We start from the raw sequence: 22,289 nt of genomic DNA on the forward strand, positions 1-22,289 counted from the left end.
GAGGCAGATATTCCTTTGAGCTGGAGGTGGGAAAATCCACTTGTTCCTGCACGTCATCGCTGGGGGAGCTTGTGTAAAGCTTGCAGTTAACTAACTCGTGGATTTGGAGATCACCACCCTGCCTCAGCAAGGTTATCGCGCCCATGGATGTTACCATAGGTCAGGGATGTAAAGAAACACTTTTACAGAAAGTGATGGGCACTTACAGAATGAGCACACAACCCTTAGGTGTTTGGTAAATAAGAAGTCAAAGTGTAGATTTTTAATTTGTTGTTAATTAACTTGGAACAGCACACCCTCCCCTCCATTTTGGCAAAATGTGCCAAAAGCGTTTGGCACATCTTGAAGTGTTTTTAAAATCAAGTTTTCCATTTCTTTCATAGAAATACTGTAGTTAACCCAGTTTCTGCTCTTGATGCATGAGTGACTGGGTAACATATGATGAACTGTGTTATGTGAGATGCCCGAATTGTTGATCCAAAATTGTAGGTACTTAATTCTTCTGGGATCTTTTAAAATTATTATTATTACTATTATTTATTTATTTTATTTCTGTCCTGCTTTCTCTCTCCAATATTTGAAGCGATGCTGGGATGCTCTTTCCTGCCAGTGCTGTGTGCTGGTGCAGAGAGAACTTAGGTACATCCATCTCCCCATTTCTTGAGCATGGGAAGGAGTTTTAACTCTCCTACAAAGGTTCCTGCTTGTGGGATATCTCCTGCTTTTCCCTCCATTCCCTCTAAATAGGTTTGTATCTTGCACTGGGATATAGTGGGGTAAGATTCATCATCTCCTCCAGAGATGTGGGGTAAGATTCATCTGTCTCCTCCAGAGAAAAACTGTGTTTTACCTGGGTGAGCTTTGCTGTGTCTTGAATATTCATAGAGGAAGACAGTGTCTCCCCTTCCTTGCAGTTTTCCTTCCCCGAGTTACTGTTTTTCCTTACTGCTTTATCAGTAAATCCAACTCTTCCTGAGCTCTACAGTCACAATGCAGAAGGCAGATGTCTGTAGCAGAAAACATGCTGTGATCCTGGAAGCTTATTTAATAAAGTCACAAAGTCAGCCTTTCATTACATTTTTGCCTTGTTTAAAAAGACCAGAAGAAGCCCAAAGTACTGTTTATTTTTGTTAAAAGGCTGGTGGTCGTTTATCAGGTGGATAATACAAAGCTATAACTCCATGGCTAAGCAAAGAATGTGGTGATGTTTTTCTGCACGGATCATCATTTTCTTTTAAGATTGCACTGCTCCTGTTTGTGAATCTTCAATTACACTTCCTAATTATCCATTAATTTCATCTGTATGGCCCCTTCCTATGGGAGTCTGTGCCTTTGTTGGCGGAGGGTGGGCAGGGAGTGAGACGCCTTTCTCAATTTGCCAGGTAGGCTTCGGAGAGAAGTGTGCTCTGTGGAGTCTAATGAGTGTTTGAAGAGAAGCATTATGTGTTGGTACTTAAAAGGGCGAGAAGAAACCCAAAACAAAGCGAGAGATGCCAGATTTCTGCAAACAGGTGGCTTGTTTGAAGGAACAGGTGAATGGGGTGCTTACCTGTGAGAAACAAAGCACACTAATTTATCATGATAAAAACATCAATTTTTGAGCATTTTTGTCAAAAACCTTGGAGTATAATTTGCTGTAATTAACTGAAAAGGTGCTGTCAATGTTGCACTGCTAGTGTGCTTTCTAGTTGCAGCTCCAGTTCTTCAGCTGTGCAGCTAGTGCAGCTACCGTTCTTCAGCTGCATCGAGCCGTGACATCTGAGCACAGCAGAAGAGTTTTAAAACATGACATGGATAAAGTATATTTGATATTAAAGATTATCGGTAAAACAGAGACAGGGCATTAGATTTTTTTGGAAAAAAGAAAAAGTTATTCTTGGCAAAGCGTTTTCTTTTGCTGATGCGGATGAGAGCTGCTGCGTGCGTGACGGCTGCAGTGGGGGAGTCGCAGCGCCGCTCGCCTTCCCCGTGCCCGTGACCAGGCAGGACAGGGCCCTGGTGGAGCTGCACAGATTCACCTGATGGCAGCAGTAGCTGCCGTGCCTGTGTGCTGTTTGTTTATATAAAAAGCTGTCCCTCAAGGACAAGCAAAAATAGGCTCTCTGCTTTTGTATATTAACTAATGAGGGATTTGAAAGAATGAACTGTGCTCTCTGGAAAATGAGATTGAGCCGCTCACCTCAGGAGACTGCTTCCCCACTGTGCTCTCCCACTGAATTTTGTGAGTTATTTTGCGAGCTGTTTTTCAACAGCTTGTGTTTTGACGAAGGCCAGATTTAAAGGAGGGTACGTATTGTTAGTATTGTCTGGAAGAAAAGTACCACTGGCCTCTCGTTTGGTAAACAGGGTTTCTTTGGGGTGACTTTCCAGCACTGCTAGAGTTGTTTGGGATTTGCAGAAAGGTGCGTTCACTCGAACAAAACCAAATTAATCAAAACGTTGCTTCAGCTTTTTCACTCTGATCTCTTTTACTAATCACATCCCTATTACCTTAGCATTTTAGAGACTCCTTATCTACAGAGAGGACCTAGCTCTTCTTTACTCATAGGATAAGAAGCCTAGAGAGATCAAGTAACATGCTCAAGCAACCAAAGGCTTTGGAATACATTTCCCAAGTCCAAGAAAAATCAGAGAAGTGCTCAGCCGTTGTTTTGTTCCCTTCCTCATTTTCAGGTTGAAAGTGGGAATAAGGTTGCATCATTATCTGTAACCAAGAGGGGTGAGATTGCTAAAGCCTTAAATCAAGATTGTTTGTAAGCTTTACTTGTGCCCCGCTGGTTACTGGATGAAAAGCAAACCCATGTTTAAGATGTGCTTTCTTCAATGTAGTCTACATCTGTAGTGCTGAAGCAGTGTGTGTATCTATCTTTAGCCTGATATGGGCAAAATAATCATGGGTTCAAGTGAAACTTTTGCCTGCGTATGACTTCTGATACAGGGCCCTCGTTAGTCTAGCAATTATCCAGCATTATTCAGAGGATGAAATTCAAATAGATGCAATAGGTGCTGGAAAGTACCATGTGTGGCCTGCACTGGGTATGTCCAGGGACTCTGCATTTCTTGAAACTGGATTTTGCTTGTGCGGGTACCATTCTGCATGCGTTTCTTTATAGGCCATCAAAACTCTTTGGTGACTTAAGACTGGAAATAAATTGGATCAGTTCTTGCAGCGTGGCTTGGTTTGCAGGAAAGTAGAACTGAGTTTATGTAGCAATGCGTATATATTACTAGTGGACCTTTCCTTTCTGTTCCTTGTACTCAGGAACAAATGCTGTTCACAACAGATGGGTTTTCCCAGCACTGACTGATCCAGCCTTCCTGGAAGAGAGGCTACACCTAGCAGGGCTCACTCAGTACGTACCATGGTGGTTCCTGCTAATTAAATTGGGCAGTGCTTGCTTTACTCTCCAACAGAGGAGCCTTTCTTTGGTCATGGTCCAAGTGCATAGGATGTTATCTGGCTCCTGAGAGGGGATGAGCACCATCCTGTCCCAGTGGAGTTTGTGGTAAGTCCAAGTACTACCTAGAGAGCAGCCTTTTTTCCTCACCTTCCCCACTCCTCGAGTCTCTTGGGCATCACTTGTTGGCATCACGGTCCATGCGGGTCTGCTGTTCCCGCCTGCCTCGTGCCCCTGCGGAGGTGCTGCGTTGTGGAGTGCTCGGTAGCACCTCTGCAGTCAGACCACAGGCTGACGCGGCTCTGCCCGTTCGTGTCCAAGTTTGCAGGGTCCCAGGGGTGGCTGGTTCCCAGTCGTGTTGCTGGGAGGATGTGCTGTTGGGGAACATGTGCTGTGAGATACTCGCGTGAGAGATGCTCCCTCCACAGTTATTTGCCAGCCCAGTCTGCATTACGGATGCGTCTGCTTTCAAAAACACAAGCGAAACTTTAGCTAGGTTGAGACAGGCTGTTTTTGTGAGCCAAGTTTTATATGTCCATGTATCTTCACATGTGTGTGCTGGGGTTTTGCCGGCACTGCCCCTGCCCCAGAGGTGTCCTCCCCGTGCCAAGTGTGACTGCCTGGCAGGACGGGCTCCCGCTCGGTCCCACGGGATGGGGCTGGCTGACAGAGCTGCCACGTGGGGCAGGCAGGAGCGCTGCCAGCTCCCTTCTCTTGGGTGAGCTTTGCCAGCAGAGGTGACAAATGCCTGTTTTCTTATACCTAAAACCCGAGATAAAACTAATTGGGAAGCTTGTCTTGGCTTAGAGCTAGGAAATGCATAATGCAAACTCAGAGCATAGAAACATATATAAGCACCCTGTATTGCTTGTGTCTGTGTGGCGAGGCTGTTGAGGAGAGCGCAAGGGCTGGTTTGGGCAGCGTGGGGAAGGCTGTGTCTTAGGCTCTGCCTTAGGCTCTGCCTTCTAGCAGTATGCTCAGTGGCAAGGGTGCTTTTACCCATGGCCTGCAAATTCAGTGCTGCTCTGGCGTTGCTTTGGAAGACAAAAAACAGTCTGAAACTGGATTCGGCTCTTACTGGCTGTTCATTCTTTTTGGCAGGTAAAACTCAGTCGGTTAGGGCTGCAGAGCATTAATGACATCTCCTGACAAGTTTTGGTAGGTTTAGTTTTATTCAGGTCAAAAAGTAACAAAACATTCTTCTCATTTGTCCTGCATAACACTGGTTGTGCAATTTCTTCCAGTAATTATCTTATCTGAACTCAGTAGCTTGTCATGGAGATTTCAGTAAACTTTTTTACTGGATTTTTACTGCGACCTGTCAGCATAGCTTTAGGAAAATGCATGGCTCCTTAGTTTGCTCAGAGAGATAAAGAATAGAGGACTCAAATTAATTTTCACTTAGGAGATGAATGTGAGGGAATGTGGCATGCTCCTCCGTGTTATCAGTTATTTATAGGGTTTCTTCAAGTGAAATATTCTTTACTATCTGATTACTAGAGACTATTCACTATGGCATGAAGCCGCTCAACAGACTGATTTTATATCACTGCTGCAGTTTGTTGCTTCACTCCAAAGAGAAACAAATCGTAGCAGTAGTAAGAGAAATGCTCTTCCCGAAACGATCCTTCTTTGCCTTTTAAGCGGGCCTTGTCTGTAGTGTCTTTTGTAGTGTGCTGTCACCACTGGCACTAGGGAAATAACTTACTTTCTAGAACATTTTCTTGACAGGCTAGGGAGAAAGATGTCTCGTTTGGGCAACGTGCCCTCTTCCCAAGACCCATTTCGGGCTGCAGCTAGGGCAGAAAGCCCACAGCCAGCGCCGACTGTTCGCCCGTCGCCCTCGTTCAGGGAGTGCTGCTTAAAAAATAAACAATCATTTAAAAGAATATTAAAAGGGAAGGAAAAGTAAGTTTGGGCATTATTTGTAAACCTGCTGAAGAGTATCTGAAAATGCGTGTAGGACTAAACTACGTATGATGTAATTTAATGTGCAAACTCTTTTATCTGTCACTGAAATCACCACGAAAGTGAAATCTGGCAACCATTTAAAAAGACACAACTAATTTATACAGCTTCTGAGGACAGCAGTTAAAATACAATGTTTAACGGGAGGAGGATGTGTCAGTTTAGTCTGGGTATGTTCTCCTGTGCAAGTTGCCTTGATTGGAGTTTTTAAGTGAGTTCTTAGTGAGATTTTAAGCTGGACATACGAAACGTAGTATTTCCTAGAAGCTGTTGTCATTTAGCAGGGGTGCGATGCCATCTCAGAAGGAAGGCTGGTGTAACTGGTGAGTATGTGTGTAAAACTTGGAGGTCTCCTTGGGAATCAAAAGCAAACTCTGGGCGACTCTTGAAATCTCCCACAAACTCTGGGCGACTCCAGCCGGGGACGGGAGAGGTGAGCCATGTGTGTACACTTCATGCTGCAATTTAAATAGCTTTTACACCCTTTTAAACCTCCTTTTGCAAACACAGTTTTATAAAAATAAGGTGTCAACACTTTTTTCCAGCCAGAAGCTTCTTAACTATATATATCCAAGTCTGTGCTGCCGTGAAGTACAGGAAGCACAGGCCGTGCTTCGGGCGGGTACGTGGGTCGCTCGGTGCTCGTCCAGGCCCCATCCCGACCCCTTTTCCCGCTGCGCTGGTCGCGCGGAGCTCGGGCCGCCCCGCTTTGCCCCGTGCAGGGCTGCGGCAGCGGCGCCTCCCGCCTGCGCGGGGCTGGCGAGGGCCGGCGGCCGGCGCGGCCTCTGCAGCTCTGCGGGACGGGAGGCCTCCCGCGGCGCCGCCGAGCCAAACCGCCTCTCGCAAAGCTCTTCTGGAGGCTGGTCAGGAGTTTAGACACACAGTCCTGCTCGGCAGGCGCTCCTTTCGTAAATGTTTTCCTTAAACGCTCCCCTGCGGGATGCCTTACGCCAAGGACGACCCCAGGAAATGCTTCCCATAGGCGCAGCCCTTTTCAGACAGCGCAGCCAGTGCGATCCTGCCGCACGTGCGTGTCTAAGGGAGCCAGCGCGCGGCCGGAAAAACAGCCTGTGTGAGAGGGAGGAAACGGAGGAAAAACAGCAACAACTAAACTGCAACATTTGCATTTTGGCCGATGCTTTTGAGTTGTTCAAGATGTTACAGAGATACCGCATTGTAAAAAATAGTATTTCACTTCTCCTTTCAGTTCAAGTTCCTCCAATTATTTGTGAATCCCTGAGGCTTGGTCCTGACTGATGTTTTCACCATACTTGGTAAAATTTAGATTATATTGCAGGAGTTGAAGACACTCCCTGGTTGCCACTTTTCTCTCTTAGATTTTTTTTTTGGATGGGCACTTTAATACTGAATCTTCAAATATTTAGGAAAGGTGGATAGCAGGCTGACTAGCTAAATATACCGTGAGAATCTGTAGCTTATGTAACATGTGAAGTAGCCAAACTATTTTCCATGTGCAGCTTGCATGAGCTTTATGTGATGGCATCTTCCTCTCCCCTTTCCTCAGATTTAGGCCTGAGAATGAGAACAGAAGGATTTGATCTTTCTCTAGGCATTCGATCACGTAAGTGCATAGTACTTGAAATCAGACTGCTATGTATTTTTAAAACACGTATGTTTTGCTTCTGGGACTTGCAGAACATGCCAGTAGATGAATCAAAGCAGAAGCAGAGGCAGAGCCACTGCAGCAATTGGAAGAGAGGCAACAGAGGGAGCAAGGAGGAAATATCCAGTCTTTCTGTTCTAGATTTTCTTTTTTGCCCCATCAGTAAGATAGGGTGGGTTCCTGCCAGGGTCTCTGCACGTTGTGAAAATGATAGCAGTTATGCAGAGTAATCCTTGAACTCTGCACAATTTTCCCCTCTTCCTTTCAGCTGGGTATTCCCAGGATGGGTTCCTTTGAGCAGGATAGCTTCCCGTTCCCGCTCCGCGCCGGGAGGAGAGGGTGCGCGTGCAGCCTGCCTGCTGCAGGCACAGCTCCCTGCCGTGCCTGGGGAAGGCCCTGGCCCTTCCTGTGCCTGCAATACGGTGGGAAACACGCACAAACCTCCCCTGTTCCAACGCCAGCTCCGCCTGCAAGGGAGAAGTTCTGAACAACACAAAACGCGTCCGAGTGGTTGGGCCTGTGTAAGCTGCTAAAGATGCAGGTTGCCCATGGATGGTTTGCTCTAGTGCAGGGCAATCTGCTTTGTCCTCTGCATCCATGTCTGCTGGAAATCTGGGGCTTGCAGCTGTGCAAACGTGATGGAGTGCAACCAAGTCACTTTTAAAAGTGCTCGTGGAATCACCATCGCAATGTGAGCGAGAAGCAACTTTTAAGTATTGAAACTATTTCAAATTGTGAAAAGCACAGCAGTCTCTAAGTGCGGAAGGGGCTTACCCTGCACGTCTGCTCTTTCCCTAATCACGTCCTGCCATCCACCTCCACGTTGAGGACTGAGTCTCCTGAGCAAAGTTTGTTGTGTACCAAGGGAGAGAGTGCTTCTGCAGGGACAGAAAATGCTCACTGAGGGCAATCATGAGATATCAGTATCTTTTTTCATTTGATGCCTTAAGAGCAGGCTTAATGTTGACGCTTCAGTACCCTATCTTTTAAATATGAAGATTTGAATGAACTCTGTGTTTTGGTGCTCTGTAATGCTGTTACACTTAGTACTTTCTATCCGAAGAAGCAGTGGTTACCTGACATGCCTGCGTGGTAGAGTTACTTGAGCGCTGCGGGGTTCCTAACTAGTTTAGCAGAAATGCTGAAGACATGGAAAATATATCAGTGGTATATTATATCTAGTATGAGATGTAACTGTTTAGCAACCACAGGAGAATTTCCCTGGATGCTGAAATACTGAGACACATTTCTTGAGCATCTCTTGAGATAGGGAGAGAAGTTAAAATGTTGAAAATAGAAGGCATCGAAATTGTGGACTTATAAACCAAAAGTATAAAGTTAGAAGGCTAAAAACATGAAAGCAAAGGGGACCTTAGAAGGCTGAAAATGTGAATGTAAATAGGGAGCTAACCTTACAAATAAAGTAGAAACTCTAGATAAAAGTGCTGCTAGAGAAAAAGTTTGGGGAATGCGGGCAGCATTCCTCTGAAATCATCTTACAGTGGTTGGCAAAATATTAGGGGCCAGGAGAAATTTATCTTACTCTGTGTGTGTGTGTTTGTATGTGTATGTGTGTTTGTATATTACACTTGCTCAGCAGTATGTTATACTTGCTCAGCGGTATGTGCTTTAGGATAACGTAACCTCATATGAAATAGTTATTTGTTATATAAAGCACTCTGAAAGCATTTTGAAGGGCTGAAGTATTGGACTACTAACATGTTAATCACTATTCCCAAATTTCTTGTTCTTTCTGGTAGAAGGTATCACGTGTAAAGCTTTGTCTTCCAGACATGAAATGGGCAGAGAGGAGCCTCCTGAAGTTCAACACAGGGAAGTGCAGAGTCCAGGGGAAGAATAAGCCCATGCCCTGGTACAGACTGGGGGCCAACTGGCTGGTCAGCAGCTCTGCAGAGAGCGGCCTGGGGGCCCTTGTGGATGGGTTGACCATGACTCATCCATGACGTGACCAACACGTCCTTGTGGCCAAGAAGACCAGTGGTGCCCTGGGCTGCACTAGGCCAGCAGGCCAAGGGAGGTGATCCTTCCCCTCAGCGCGGGGAGGCCGCCTGGAGAACTGCCCCCCAAAACATGTATCTGCTCCTCTCCTTCGCCCTGTAGAAGGAAGTGTATCCTAATTTTGAAAAGCTGGACGTGCAGCAGCTCTGTGTTCGTAGTGAGCTGCGGATGTCCATGCCCCTACGGAGAAGTAGCAGTATAAGGGGAAGGCTTCATTCACCTTTTGCCCGGGGGCATTTCTAACCTGATGGAATATCTGAAAGCATCTGAGTTGTGCTACAATTGAGATTTTGAGCAGATAATCGACAGCACTGATAAACAAAGGTTTTTAACCTCAGAAGACTGATGTTAGAGATGAGTATGAGGTGTCAGCGTGCAGTGCTCTGTTTCCTGTCCCAGTAAAAAAAAAGGAAAGAAGCTATATAAAATGCTAATCATCTCACTGTGGTTTCAAATAGACTAGACTTGAGAGCCTTGAGTATTTTTTCCTTTTCCCTTTTAACTGCAATTTTGTTATTGTATTGCTGCCCCCATCTCTGCTAAATATGGCTTTTGAAATGTAAATCATATCATGTTCTCAGAGATGCATATGACACCCTCAGCACTGCTCCTCTTTGCACTTCAAAGAGCCGTGTGGTCACACTTTGCATCTCAGCAAAATCGCAATATTTGCCTTCTGAAGATCCCCTTTAATGTGTACAATCAATCCCTGATAATGTGTTTTGGGTTTTTGTTCCCTGGAGTCTGTTAATTTTAATGTTGCTACAGGTCATCAGGAAACATAATCTCTTCTTTTTTAATTTCTCAGTGAGCGTGCCTGAGGGGAGACAAACGCGGGAGAGGAGAGACAACCGAACGGCGCTACTGACTGAGACCTAAAAAAATGGTGCTGGATGAACGGAGGATTAGAACATAATTGTGAAAGGGAAATACTGTCCTGGCAGGCAATTTTCTTCATTTCCACATTCATCATGGCCCAGATTCTCTGGCTGGATGGTTGATGGGACTGCCCAACACTTGCTACCTGAGTTTGGCGCATATCCCTTGTGTCCACGGCTCGAAAGACCTGGGATCAGGTGGGAATTGGATGATGTCAAATACAGGAATGGAAAGAGAAATGGACTCTGACAAGCTAAGATGGAAGTGACTTGGCAGCTTCAAGCTCGGCAGTTGTCTCCAGTAAGGACAGGTTAAGATTGGAGTCACAAGCTTCCCTGGGAGAGCAGTATGCAGGAAGCTGGTTTTCAGGCCACAAATGCTTTCACAGGTAAGGACTTCTGTGGTTCCAATTCAGCTGATGATCTTGAGATACTTTACTAGAGTTTAGAAAATAAATTCTACAGGTTCTGGCTGTAGTTAGTGCCTTCTAGTATATTAAATTGAAGTAGTATTTGGAAATGCTTCACTGAAGGAACAGTTCAACACTCGTAGTGTTAGCAGTGAGCAACACCCTTTTTAGATCCATATTTCGAGCCCTCTGAAAGGGATGCTGATATGCCTTAGGGAAGGCCTAGCTAGGCTTTGCTCATTAAAGTACTCATTAACAGCTTGACAACGAATGGCCTCCTGGGTCAGTTGGGCCCACTTATGCTGTATAAAATGTAGTCTATTAAGTTGCTCTTATATTTAACGTGGGAGTCTGGAGAGGGCATAGAAGGGGCAGTGTTCACCTCAAGGGGCTTCTCACGATCGTGGTCATGTCGAGCTGTAAGTCTTCTGCCAGAGCACAGCTCGGGCAGGACTTGCCAGGTGACTTTTACTTTGTGCTCCCTCCCTCGTCACCCTGGTTCTGGTGCTGTGATTGCAGCACCTGACAAAACCAAAGGATTTAAATGATAATTGTTTCAGCTGATTCCAGTGTATTTCCCTGTAGATGTGTTGAATATAATTTAATAAGAGAAAGGGTGCCACAGTAGTGTGTTTCTCTGAAAAAAAGCTCCCTCTAGTGTAAACTCCACTGGAATTCATCAAGCACTTTGAGTGTTTGAACTGGTTTTGAATTTGAGGTGGGAGAAATGAAACGGGGATCAGAAGATATTGCTGCTCTGTTTCCACATCTGCTCAGCAGCTGAGATCCCCTAGGAAAGGGAGAGCAAATCCACTGGGTGTTTTTCTTGCTCCAGTAGGGCTAGCTGGAGTGCTAGCACCACAGTGCAAGTAAGTGGTGTCTCATTTCAAATTTTTTGCCTTTAGAAGAAGTTTGTTGGATTGTGGGTTTGTATGGGAGCAGCATTTTCTGACTCAGGCTTTTAGGTGTTCTAGGGACACTGCGGAAAAGAGCAACAAACCTGTTCCTTTCCCCAAGGGGCCGCCCCCACTTCTGTTTCAAAGCTCAGCACCCTCTTACAGCACCTGCTGCAGCTCCTGCTCTGCTTCTGCATTTCTGTGCTTGCCACCATCTGCCAACCCTCAGCTCATCCCTGTGGCTCTTCACTCTGCTTTTCACAGAGTTTCACAGAGCTCTCCCCTTTGCTGAGACCCTTATTACTTTTAGCACCTTTTTTTTTTTTTTTTTAGTATTATTTCCTCTCCAACTTGACTCTCTTCTACCACAGCACCTGCTATTCCTTAGCTCCGAGAAGACAGGGACAGTTGGCATCTCGAGCAGTCAACCCTGTTTCAGGGTGTCAGGAACCTCCTGACCACTTCTGTGTATGGAAGGACCAGCTAGGAATGCTGCGTAAAATTCAGGAAGATGAAAATGTTGTGTGAAGGAGACTCAGGACAACAGTTACATCCTAGTGACAACCCAGCCTGTTCAGGGTTGGTTAGCCAAATGGGCCAATTTTGGAGATCCTGCTTTTTCCCTTACTAGATTTGTACAGTGCATCCGGAGATGAGCAGTGGGTAGATGAGTATATATCCTAAAGAGATTCTCAGGAGCGTACTGCACTGATTTAAGAGGCGCAGTGAAGCTGCAATGGCAGGTGTGTGTTGTTGCTCCTTGGATCCTTGCCGTGTTGCTTCTCTTGCTGGAACGCTGCTGCGGGATCGCAGGTGCCTTGTAGCCGCAAGGGCAGAGCGGGCATGAGCACGTGCACATTCGTGTCGTCAGTGTGTGCAGAAGGAAGCACTGATGTCTGAAACTTGAGCAGTGTCAACGCTGGGTCTCGCAATGCTGAGTGGTTGCAGCTACTGCACCAGTCAGAGCCACTGCCTTCAATCTGCAACCGAGCGCAGTGCTGGTAAAAGAGGACGGTGCCTCTGTGTAGCCACCGTGCGGGTCTGTCCTCAGCCTCCCTTCTGCCCTGCTAATGCCTGTGGCCTGCGAGGCTGGTGGTTAAGGCTAAGAGGTGTTTCGATGCTGTCTCTCTGCCCATTTTGCTGCTGCAGTTGCCAAGGTTGCCCTTTTTTGCGGATGGCTCCTCTTCCAAGAGATGGACCGATCCAGTCACTTTAATATGTATTATTAAACAACAGCTGATGGTAACAGCTTTTTCACTGTGCTGACTGAATGCTAATTTTGGCAGATCATGTAGGTACAGTAGGATTACAGAATATGCAGAAGGCAATGGAAGTGTTCCTGGGTTTGATTAGGAAAAAGGTGGTTGAGTGCATGATAGTGACAGCAATCATGAAAAGGAGAGCTCAGCCTCCTTCGGAAGAGGAGGAGTACCTCAGAATAAAAACAAGAAGCCATGCAGCCCCCCACCCACATTCCATGCAAACAAACTTATAGAATTGATAGGTAAGTTTTCTTGGGAAACAAACCAAAGAGAAGAAATTGAAGTGCTGGCAGTTTCTAAGGAGCTGACTTTTTCTTTTCAAGTCATAATTAAGAGTATTAAAAGCACAAATAAAATGGGTACCAATAAAGAGAAGTATAGGAAGAGAGAAAATTGAATGATTTGAAAACTGAGGGGACCTCATACACAAAGTGAAAGCTAAATACATTGCTACAGATGAGAATAAAATATTAGTAGAAGAATGCAAGGGCCAAATCAGTTAGGCCAAGGTCCAAACAAAGTGCAGCTAAGAAAAGAGAAGGGTAACAAGAAACAATGCAATATGTGCTGTAGTAGTGAGAGGAAGACTGAGTTTCTGGACTACAAATTGACCAGAAAAATCAAAACTGATGATTGAGCGCAGAGAGGAACAAGTAGCTAGTGGCTTTTTTTTTCACCTTTCTTTGCCATTAGGGTTAACTAGAATTCCTACCTTTTTCATAGTAGTATTAATTTTCTTAGCCACTTGATTATATCTAAAACAGGAACAGAACAGATTATAAAATAACTAGATATTTTGAACCAGCTGGAGCTTAGTAAATTATTTCTGGTGTATATGATGAAATAGGTGAAGCAATAAGCTGAAGCAAGTGGTGGTTACAGTGGAGACCACTTGGAGGACAACCCAGGTTCAAGAAAAAAACTGGGCAAATGTTGCACCTGTATGTAAATTTTCCTGGGTACTACTTTTTCCCCATTGGAGTAGATGATAACTTATCTTGCATTCTTGGAAAAAAATCTGGACCAAACAATCAACTGATCCTTTTTAAATAGGTTGAAGATAATAATGTGATAAGCAAATTGGCATGATTTTTTTTTCCAGAAAGTACCTTGTCAGATGAGCCTAACCTCCTTGTGAATAAGTAGCATATCAAAAATTTTAAGGCTTTTCATTCTTTTATAAACAAGGTGGTAACATGGGCTACAAGAAAATAGTGTAAGGTGAGTGCACAGTTGGCTGGAAAGCTCTTCTCAGAATAAGTATTAGTGATTCAGAGTCAAACTGGAAGGATATGTCAAATGGGATTCTGCCCAGGATTGCCTGAAAAATATTCAATATTTTAATTAATGACTTAGATGATAGAATTTGCATGCAGCATTTCCAGATGACACCAAGTGGGGAGGGGATGTAAGCCCTTTGAGGACACGATTATTATGCTTTATTGGAGAGCTGATCTAAAACAAATATGATGCAGTTCATTAAGAACAAGTTCTAAATTGTGGTTGGGCAGGAATAATCATCTGTGCAAATCAAAATGTAGAATAACTGGTGAGGCAGCAGATCTGTGGAAAACAGATGGGCAGTTGCAGGAGATCAGAAGAGGGTTATGAATCAACAATACTATGCTCTAAACATAATGCTGTGATGTATGGACAGGAGCCTGTATGTCAGACATGCAAAATAATTTTGCACTCTACTTAGCATTTGTGAGGCTGCTGTGCTATTTCTGTTCCGAGCAGCGCCCTTCCAGCCAGCTGGGAGCATCCAGAGAAGAGCAGCAGTGCAGACAACGTGGCCGCGGAGAACAGAGCAGTTGTGCTCAGCCTAGAGTAGCAGCTCCCAGCTCGCCGAGGACGTCGTTCCTCGTGCCCGGGCAGCAGCTGGGCCCTGTGCTGTGGCGTGGTGGCTGCGCCGTGCTGCAGGGTGAGCTGCTGCCATCGTGGAGCCGTGCGGCCCAAGGCTGTCTCGCGTGGAGGAGGCAGCAGCCCTTCTTGCTCGGCCTGCCTCAGCGCTGAGCCCCTGCCAGCGGGACTAGTGGTAGCAGAATTGGGGACAGCCAAAGTGGTTTTGGGAAGCAGCTGCTTTCTTCAGCAGGGAGTGCTTTTGGTGTTGGGTTGCAGAACAACGTAACTCTGAAATCAGCTTTCCACCCATGGGGATTGTGTGGCACAGGAACATCCTGGATGTTGGAAAGTAGCAGATAAAGGGAATAGTATGGGATGGATTAGGGATCGCACAATGAAACTTCAGGACCTCAGAAGGTCAGTTCGGGTCCATCATGATTTTGTTAGCTCCAGCTCAGCATAAGCTCTACCAGACCTGAGTTGACCCTTAGGTGTTCCTGCCCACTGCACCACAGGCTGCAGGGTTTATTAGCTGGGACACCAGGGAGTCTGGAAAAAACATGCAGATGTCGCTTTGTGAACCACTGCCCTTCTCTGTTGCAGGTTCACATCTTCTTCCCTAGGGTTTTCCGGATTAAGTTTTTCCTACTCTAAATCTCCCAGTGATCCCTCTTGGCCTTGTGTCTCAAGATCACTGGAACTCGACCTTGGGCCATACCCGAAGTGTTGTTGGTTGCTGCTCCGCTTAGCTGTTACTCCCCCAGGCCCTACCTTCACAGAGCACCTGAAGTGATCTCCTGGGGCTTCCTCATATTGATGAGGATGCAGCTTGACGGAGCTTCTGCGGTCCCTCACACCTCTGTGTGCCCCCAGGATTTGGGATTTTTGTTGCATTTACTGTTCTACCTGCCATATCTTCCTTACCTCTTCTTACCTCTTGTTTTTCCCCTCTTTTATTTTTCTCCTCTTTTTTTTTTTTTTTTTTGGCACTGAGACTCCTCCAGCCCTCCCTTTCAGCTGGTCTGTCTTCCAGATTTCCTACACTTGCTGGAATTGTTCTTGGTTTTCACTGCTGTTCTTTACCTTCTCTTGTTTCTGGGCTTCTCCTGCTTCCGAAACAACTCACTCCAATTCATCAGTGTGTCTGAGAGATGCTTCCCCTTTTCGTAAAGGCTCTGTCTATCCCAAACCCTTCTCTTTCCTCTGACTTACTCTGGAGTATCTTTCTCCTCCTCAGATCTCTGCTACGATTGGTTCTGCTGGTTATGTTGGACCTTTCTTTCCAGGAAGACAGTCTGAGAGCTTGATACCCTGTTTGGCTCCTTTTTGCCCTCCTTTTTCTTGTTTATGGGTGTTTTGGGCAGAGATGTTTCTGGCATGGGCGTTGCAGATCCAGAATAGGGAGGCTCCTTGTAGGGATTATACTGGAAATGAGAAAAACTAATTCTTGTAGCAGATTGCATATGATACAGTTGGTCATTATTCTTTTAGAGAATGAAAGAGTGAGGGAAGATGTGATAATCATTAAAATTTATGGAAATTTCATGTAAAGAGGAAGGTAATAACTGTTTGGCAGTTCTGCTGGGGATAGAGGAAGAACAGACAAAACTTACCGTGTTGGAGAGATTTAGTTTAGACGTTAGGAAAATCTTTCTAATGTTAAGAATAGTAAAGAAGTGCAGCTGATTGCCTAGGGAGTTTGCAAAGTCTTTGTCACTGAAGGTTTTTGCGAACAGTTTGGACAAATATCTGTCAGAAGTGGTTTATGTATAGCTTGATCTTGCCCTGGGGCAGGGGAATGGACTTCATGAAAGCACTTCCAGCCTTACTTTTTTTTTTGTGAATCTATCACTACTGGTTCCCTGGATAATAAACGTTCATTTTAAACACGAGTAACCTACCTGCACTGCCCTGTCTTCTTCTAAATGTTTAAGTGGATTCTGTTGAGCTCCTAGAGTAATTGATAAAGGATGGATTAAGTGTCCCCTTCATTTAATGTCTTAACTCTTTTTGCTGAAATGTTGCTCCATTGCCTTCTAACCTGCCCCAACTTTCATTATAACTTTCTTCTTTCAGCATCTGATTTTTATGGGGTGACCTATAACAGCATATGGTAGTACAGAAACATTTAATGTTATAGAAATACTGCATTATTCTGTTTCAGAGTATGCAAGTATTTTAAGAAATGCTTTTTAGCGCAGTTGGATGGTATATGTTTTAAAGGTAAATGCTAAGAATTATTGAAGAGAAGCCAAAACAAAGGCCCTTTATTTTTATTCAGTGTTTTAAATAAAATCCTGGATGTTCTACTTATATCAAATATATAACTGATGTGTCTGATGCTGAAGATAGCCTTTTCCTCCAAATTCTAATTGAGGCTCAATGTAAAACAGAAAAACAGGTTTGAAACATCTTCTAATACGTGTATAATTAATATTGAAAGCAGTTGAAAACTCATTTATACATTAACATAGTTTTACCACATTGTTGTTGTCATAATTTGCATGATTTTCAATAACAGATAAAATTTAATTTAAAAAATACAACTTGAATAAGTAGTAGAACCTTCTCGTTTCCCTCTGTGGCAACTTTGTTTGCAGCTGCCTCTCGGAGTGAGTTTTTACCAAATTCTCTACAATTTTCTTACAGACGCATTCTTATTTTGTGAATTTTGAAGACTGGTATGTCATACGTTAACAACTTTGCTGCCTCTTAGTTTTTGGGAGAGCTGATAGGTTTTTGCAATACCCGTTTATCAGCACACAGATAGTAACAGATCATATTTTCTTGTCTTCCCTTTGACATTTATTTACAGAATGCATTTTTTTTTTGTGCAGAAGCGGTATTCTTAGCAAAAGAACAGGGAAGAAGATAGAAACTCAGGCTCTTAGGGGTTTGTTCTCTAAATACGTTGCACTTGATAGCATTCAGTAGAACTGTTTGTTGTAAGTACAGTAGTGCATACCTTGGAAGTCTCCTTTTCGGGTGGAAATGCTTTTAATACAGCCTTTAACAGAATTATTGCAGAGTGATGACTGATGAAAACCAGGTCAGGACTGGAGGTGCCCCATGCGAGTGATGGCTTCTGGGCACAGCGTGGTTCTCCTGCGGCCCATGGTGCTGGGGATTACAAGAGCCGTGTGTCTTGCTTTAGATCGTCCTCTGGATCGGTGAGGTCAGCTCTTAAATTTTGATCCCAAACTTGGTGTAGGCGAAACGTTACGTATTCTTCTGTACTTCCTTTCTATTTGAGAAAACAGACAGTTCCTTTCAAAAGGATTGTTTAATCTGTAACAGCACAGATGAGGCCTTTGTTAATTGAACTGTTGTGTTCCTTATGCCAGAGAGAGGCTTTTCACATAGACAAGGATTTCATGTTTTCAGGGCTTGCCTTTTAAAATTTTAACTTAAACAGGAGCAGAACTCTTTGCCGGTTGCTTGCTACAGTTGCAGTGCTACATCCTTGCCCCCTTGCTAAGGGTACGCACAGACGCTGCGTGGCCGTCACCCCGTAGGGTGGCCTGGGGTGGCTCCTTCATGGGCAGCTCTGTGCGAGGCAGAGAAGAGGAGGAAAGGAGACACCAGGACTGCGGCGGGAATGTGAACAGGACACCTGGGAATGGGGGGCTCGGGGAGCCTCCCCAGACTTGGAATTAAGCCCCTTGAGATTGCAGGCTGCCACGTCGTGTAACACCAACCATATCAAGCGCCATCCTGATTTTAGTACTCGTATCAAGAAGGCTTTTCTTTCAAGTTTTAGTCTTTAATTGAATGACCGTTAATATTTAAGGTAATTTAGATTTGATTAAGAACTCTTTTAATTTTTAGACCAGGTGTGCTCTTGCCTATATGTGCACAGTCCATTTATGCTTATCACAGTTACTTCAGATGCCAAAGGAAAGCCTGTGAGTTGTGCAGGCCAGGGCAAAAGAAGGATCCCATCTAGGGAAAAGTTATGTCCATTGCTGCTATTAAAATACAGCACAATGCTGGAAATGGCAAACTTCTTCCCAAAGTCGTGCACTGAAGTTTTCATGGAGGAAACTGAACCTTGATTTCAGTATTTTTTCGTAATTAAAAGGCGAACTTTTGGAATGAGCAAAATGAATGCATAGTCTCTTCAAGTAAAAGCCAGAAAATAAAAACAGGTGAAAATTGATTAAAAAATTAGCCATGCATTTCACATTAATTATTTCTGATTAATTAAATGCAGTGTTAAAAGATGGAATAGGAAATCTAGGCTATGCTTTTGGCTGGCTTGGGGTATTTTCACTACTGAAAGATCTTGCATTCGTGATTCATCTGATAATGACTGAGACAAAAAATAAGCCTTTGACTGCTGTTCTTTAGAGCTGAGAGAAGCCTAAAGTGGGACCATTTTCCTTTTCCTAATAAAGTAATCAGAGAAATGTAATCCAGCATAGCGCATGTTTGCTGTGGCCTTTTGTATGCCAGTGCTCTGCTCCAGCCTGTTTCATTTGGTAATGCTGGGCCTCAGCAGCAGATGTTGGATGAGGACATTCCCCCCGTTTTCTTAAAATTCAGCCTTCTCTGGAAAGGAAAAGGGAGACTGGGTAACCGTGTCTGAAACCATCTGGCCTTCAATGCAGGAGCTCTCCCTGCAGGGGGAGCATGGTATAAGATGTATTCCTGTATTCCCAGAGCAGTGTTTTCCCAAAACTGCCGTTGCGACGCTTAGTTAAGTCAGTGATGGTTCTGGTTCACAGAGGAGGAGAAAATCAAAACAGAGAGACTGCGCTAACTTAGTAGCACACCAGTACGAGCACAAGGAGGAAAAAAGGGAAAATAGGCTGCAAATACATTTCTTTACAAACCAAAAACCATTAAAAGATGAAGTATAAAACCCAGTTGCTACAAAACTATTGAAGGACTTGCCTGTGTCCTTTTGGAAGCTAAGGAGGTACATTATACTTGTTTCGTATTCAGTTGGCTGAATGGAAACGTAAAAAATATTAGGAAGACCTTCCTATTCATTTATAATGTTGCTGGGCCTTGAACGAGACTTCATCCACGTGCTCAGTTCCAGGCAGTGAAGTTCTGCTTGAAACCTGTGAAGCTAAGTTTGGGGCAAAAAAGTGACATTTTGCCTCTCTTTATTATTATTATTTTTTAAATATCAAGCAGGCTTTTTGGACTATTTATTGTTTTTCTCTTACCATAAACAATATGAAGTAATGTTATGTTTCTTTATCCTAAGTACAATTCCTATATAAATCAGTAGTTGTAGTGTTAGAGAGGATGGATACACGAAGAAATGAAAATATGTAACATTTTTCAGTATATATGTTATAATGCAGAAGTCTAACAGCTGTTGAGATGGTAATACCATACATGCAGCTCAGCGTTTAAACTGTAGGTTTAATATCCCATCCATTTTGCATTTCGGGAAGAGGGTGCGGGATCCACAGGGGTTAATTTCCTGCCAGTGTTTTGTTTGTTGTACTGGGCATTGTTTTTCCGCGCGCGCAGAGCTGCTCGCCCCACGGGCGCCGTCCCAGGCTCTCCCCGTGGATGCCAGGTCTGGCGGCTGCCGGGGTTTCACCTCCCCGGGCTGGAGCTCGCCCTTCCTCACGGAGCTTCCCTGGGAAGCCGCCGCGCATCCATGCGCTGCGCCTTGCCGGGCGGCCTGCCCAGCCCCTGCTCCCAGCCCCTTCCAGAGGGATCCTCCCGCCGGCTTCAGCAGAGCCCTCAGCATCAGCGAACAAGCAAAATCTACAGTTTCTAGCAGGTTCATTGCTTGCTAATAGGGTGTAGCCGTCAAGTTCTGCCAGGCTATTGCAAACACCCAACATAATTTTTTCCCGTAAGAGAGGATGACACAATACGCTGATGTATCTATAAAAATACTTTTACTTTCCAAGTTCTGTCATTTGTAAGCTGTGTTTATGTAAGGCTTGGAGACTGCTGGTTTCTAACAGAACGGGCCCTGGGCAAGTGGCATTTAATAGTCTCTGGAGCCTCTAAACTTGGCTTTTCGATACAAAAAAGATTCTACCCTATCATGTTCTAGGCTTTCCCTATGACTTGGTAGTCACCCTGTTATGATGTGACTGTAAAACTTACCCAGTAGTTGGAGCGGCTGAACCCCCAAGCTCTTTTCAAATGTTACTGAGATTCATTTCCCAGTATTTTGAGCCAAGGTGTCTATATGGAGATGGAAAAAGGGGAGAGCCTCGCTCTTCATGGCTGCCTGTCCAGTTGTTAGTTCTGGTAAAGGGAAGGAGTAAGACTGCTCTTTTTAGCAGCAGGTTGCCATCACGTGGGCTTAATTGGACTGTGGAGCTGTCTAAATCCTATGCAATTGCAGAGGTTTGCATATGTTGTCCTGTGCACTTGCAAATACCTTCCTTTCCTGAAGGATTGGAAACTTAAAGCATTTAAAATTAACATTTTGGAATGGATTCTTCTGTTTGCTAAGGGCCGTTTTCTACTGTATAGGCATGTGCTCTTAGAAACAGCTGGGGAAAAATGATTCCTGCAGAGAGGAAGTTCCTGATGAAAGCAAGCTGATGAAGGTGGCCTGATGACTTCCTCACCCTTGCCTCATGCCCTTGAAATAAGCAGCGTTGGTGGTGTTAGTGGAAGGAATGTGGTCAGGACTGCCTGACCCTTGCCTGTATAAGGTATTCCCTGGGTTTCAGTGTGGGCTCTTCACTGGCAATTTATTTTGGGCCGTGTGGCTGAGCATCAGAGGCTACAGGCTGTAGTAAAGGACTGAGGCTGCAGTAGAAGATTGTGGCCTCTCAAAAAATTGCTTTGGTTCCAACAGCCTGTAAAAACTGACCAAGTTTTGCTCTTTGCCATAAATGCTAAAATCTGTACATTTTTTGTTGAAGTGCTGGGCCATTTGGGAGACCCTTTGTTGAGGGGGACACAGCGGTGACTGTAACACGTTCCAGTTCACAGGCAGCCTTTGTTTTACTGTTTGCACAGGAAAACATTTACAGCAAGGAAGGGAGAGGATTCCCAACCACATTCACACGTCTATTCGTACAACACAGATACTCTCGGACTCCCCTGCCCAAGCAAAGATCCTCCTGGCGGGTTTGGGGATATCCAAGCCCTACCCTATGACGAGGCTTCAGCTGAACCCTGAGGAGGATCATGGTCTCCTCCTGGTCCTCTTCGACATGTGGCAACAGCAACCCCTGGGCAGCAGGGGATGATGCCCTGCCTGTTACCCGCAGGGTTGGATGCCCCTGCTGTTGCTTCCCCAGGGACTCTACCCCCGGTGTGGGGATATGCGAGTGGCGGGTTGCCAGGCCACGCAACCGCTCGCTTCCTTGTCCCACGTTCCCACTGCTCCATGAGCTGCGCTCATGAGCTGTCCACGCGTCATCTGCAGAGTGAACAACATCGTGCTGCTGCTGCTGTAGTTTTCCACTGTGTTCGTGCCTTGCTGGTGGGAACGTCTCACATCGTGAACTTCATCCGTAACACCTTAATCCAGGTCAGGGTTTAGGTCAGAGGAATGCCCTGCCGGTCGTGGTTCTGTAGTCCTAGTTGTGGACATCAACTGCCTTGCTATGGTGTGTAATAAATATCGCAGGCGTATACTGCAAAGCGGGCAGCATGCAGTGAAGAACAGATTGAGTACCAGGTCTTTTGTTCTCAGTGGTTTTTGATTTTATTTCTGAACATGTTCTGTCCTATTCTGCGTTCTCCTGGAATAATTTTTGTATCCTTAGCTTCCCTGTTTTCTCCACCAGAAAGTCACTCCCTTTCAATTTAAGGGCCAGGGTAGAGGAAGCTTTGCTGAAGGAGCGAGGAGTTACAGTTTTTAATGATGAAAACCATCGAAAATGCTCCCACAGCCAGCATCCAGCAACATCTTGAGTCTGTGCCTCCGAGGAGAAGCTTGTTTCTGCTGTTGGTGGGTAAAATGGCTTCAGTGGGTGTCTCCCCACCGCTGCCAACGCTGCGTGTGTGTTACAGGTGCACGAATGCTGTGCGAGTGGGAGTGCTCCA

At 45.0% G+C, this 22,289-nt stretch overlaps 1 protein-coding gene across 3 annotated transcripts in view; it reads left to right on the forward strand.

Moving 5' to 3' along the window:
- LOC104565831 (low-density lipoprotein receptor class A domain-containing protein 4) overlaps positions 1-22,289 on the forward strand; it is a 322,211-nt gene that overhangs the window by 85,381 nt on the left and 214,541 nt on the right. For all 3 annotated transcript variants that reach the window (XM_088533757.1, XM_088533756.1, XM_088533758.1), the window contains exon 3: positions 9,818-10,276. In XM_088533757.1, the coding sequence (XP_088389883.1) occupies positions 10,237-10,276 (40 nt within the window). In that variant the 5' untranslated portion in view covers positions 9,818-10,236. The remainder of the gene's footprint in view (positions 1-9,817; positions 10,277-22,289) is intronic.

The sequence above is a fragment of the Tinamus guttatus genome, unplaced genomic scaffold (assembly GCF_059628265.1).
Source record: "Tinamus guttatus ecotype Peru unplaced genomic scaffold, ASM5962826v1 Tinamus_guttatus_pri_ptg000520l, whole genome shotgun sequence".
Taxonomy (NCBI): domain Eukaryota; kingdom Metazoa; phylum Chordata; class Aves; order Tinamiformes; family Tinamidae; genus Tinamus; species Tinamus guttatus.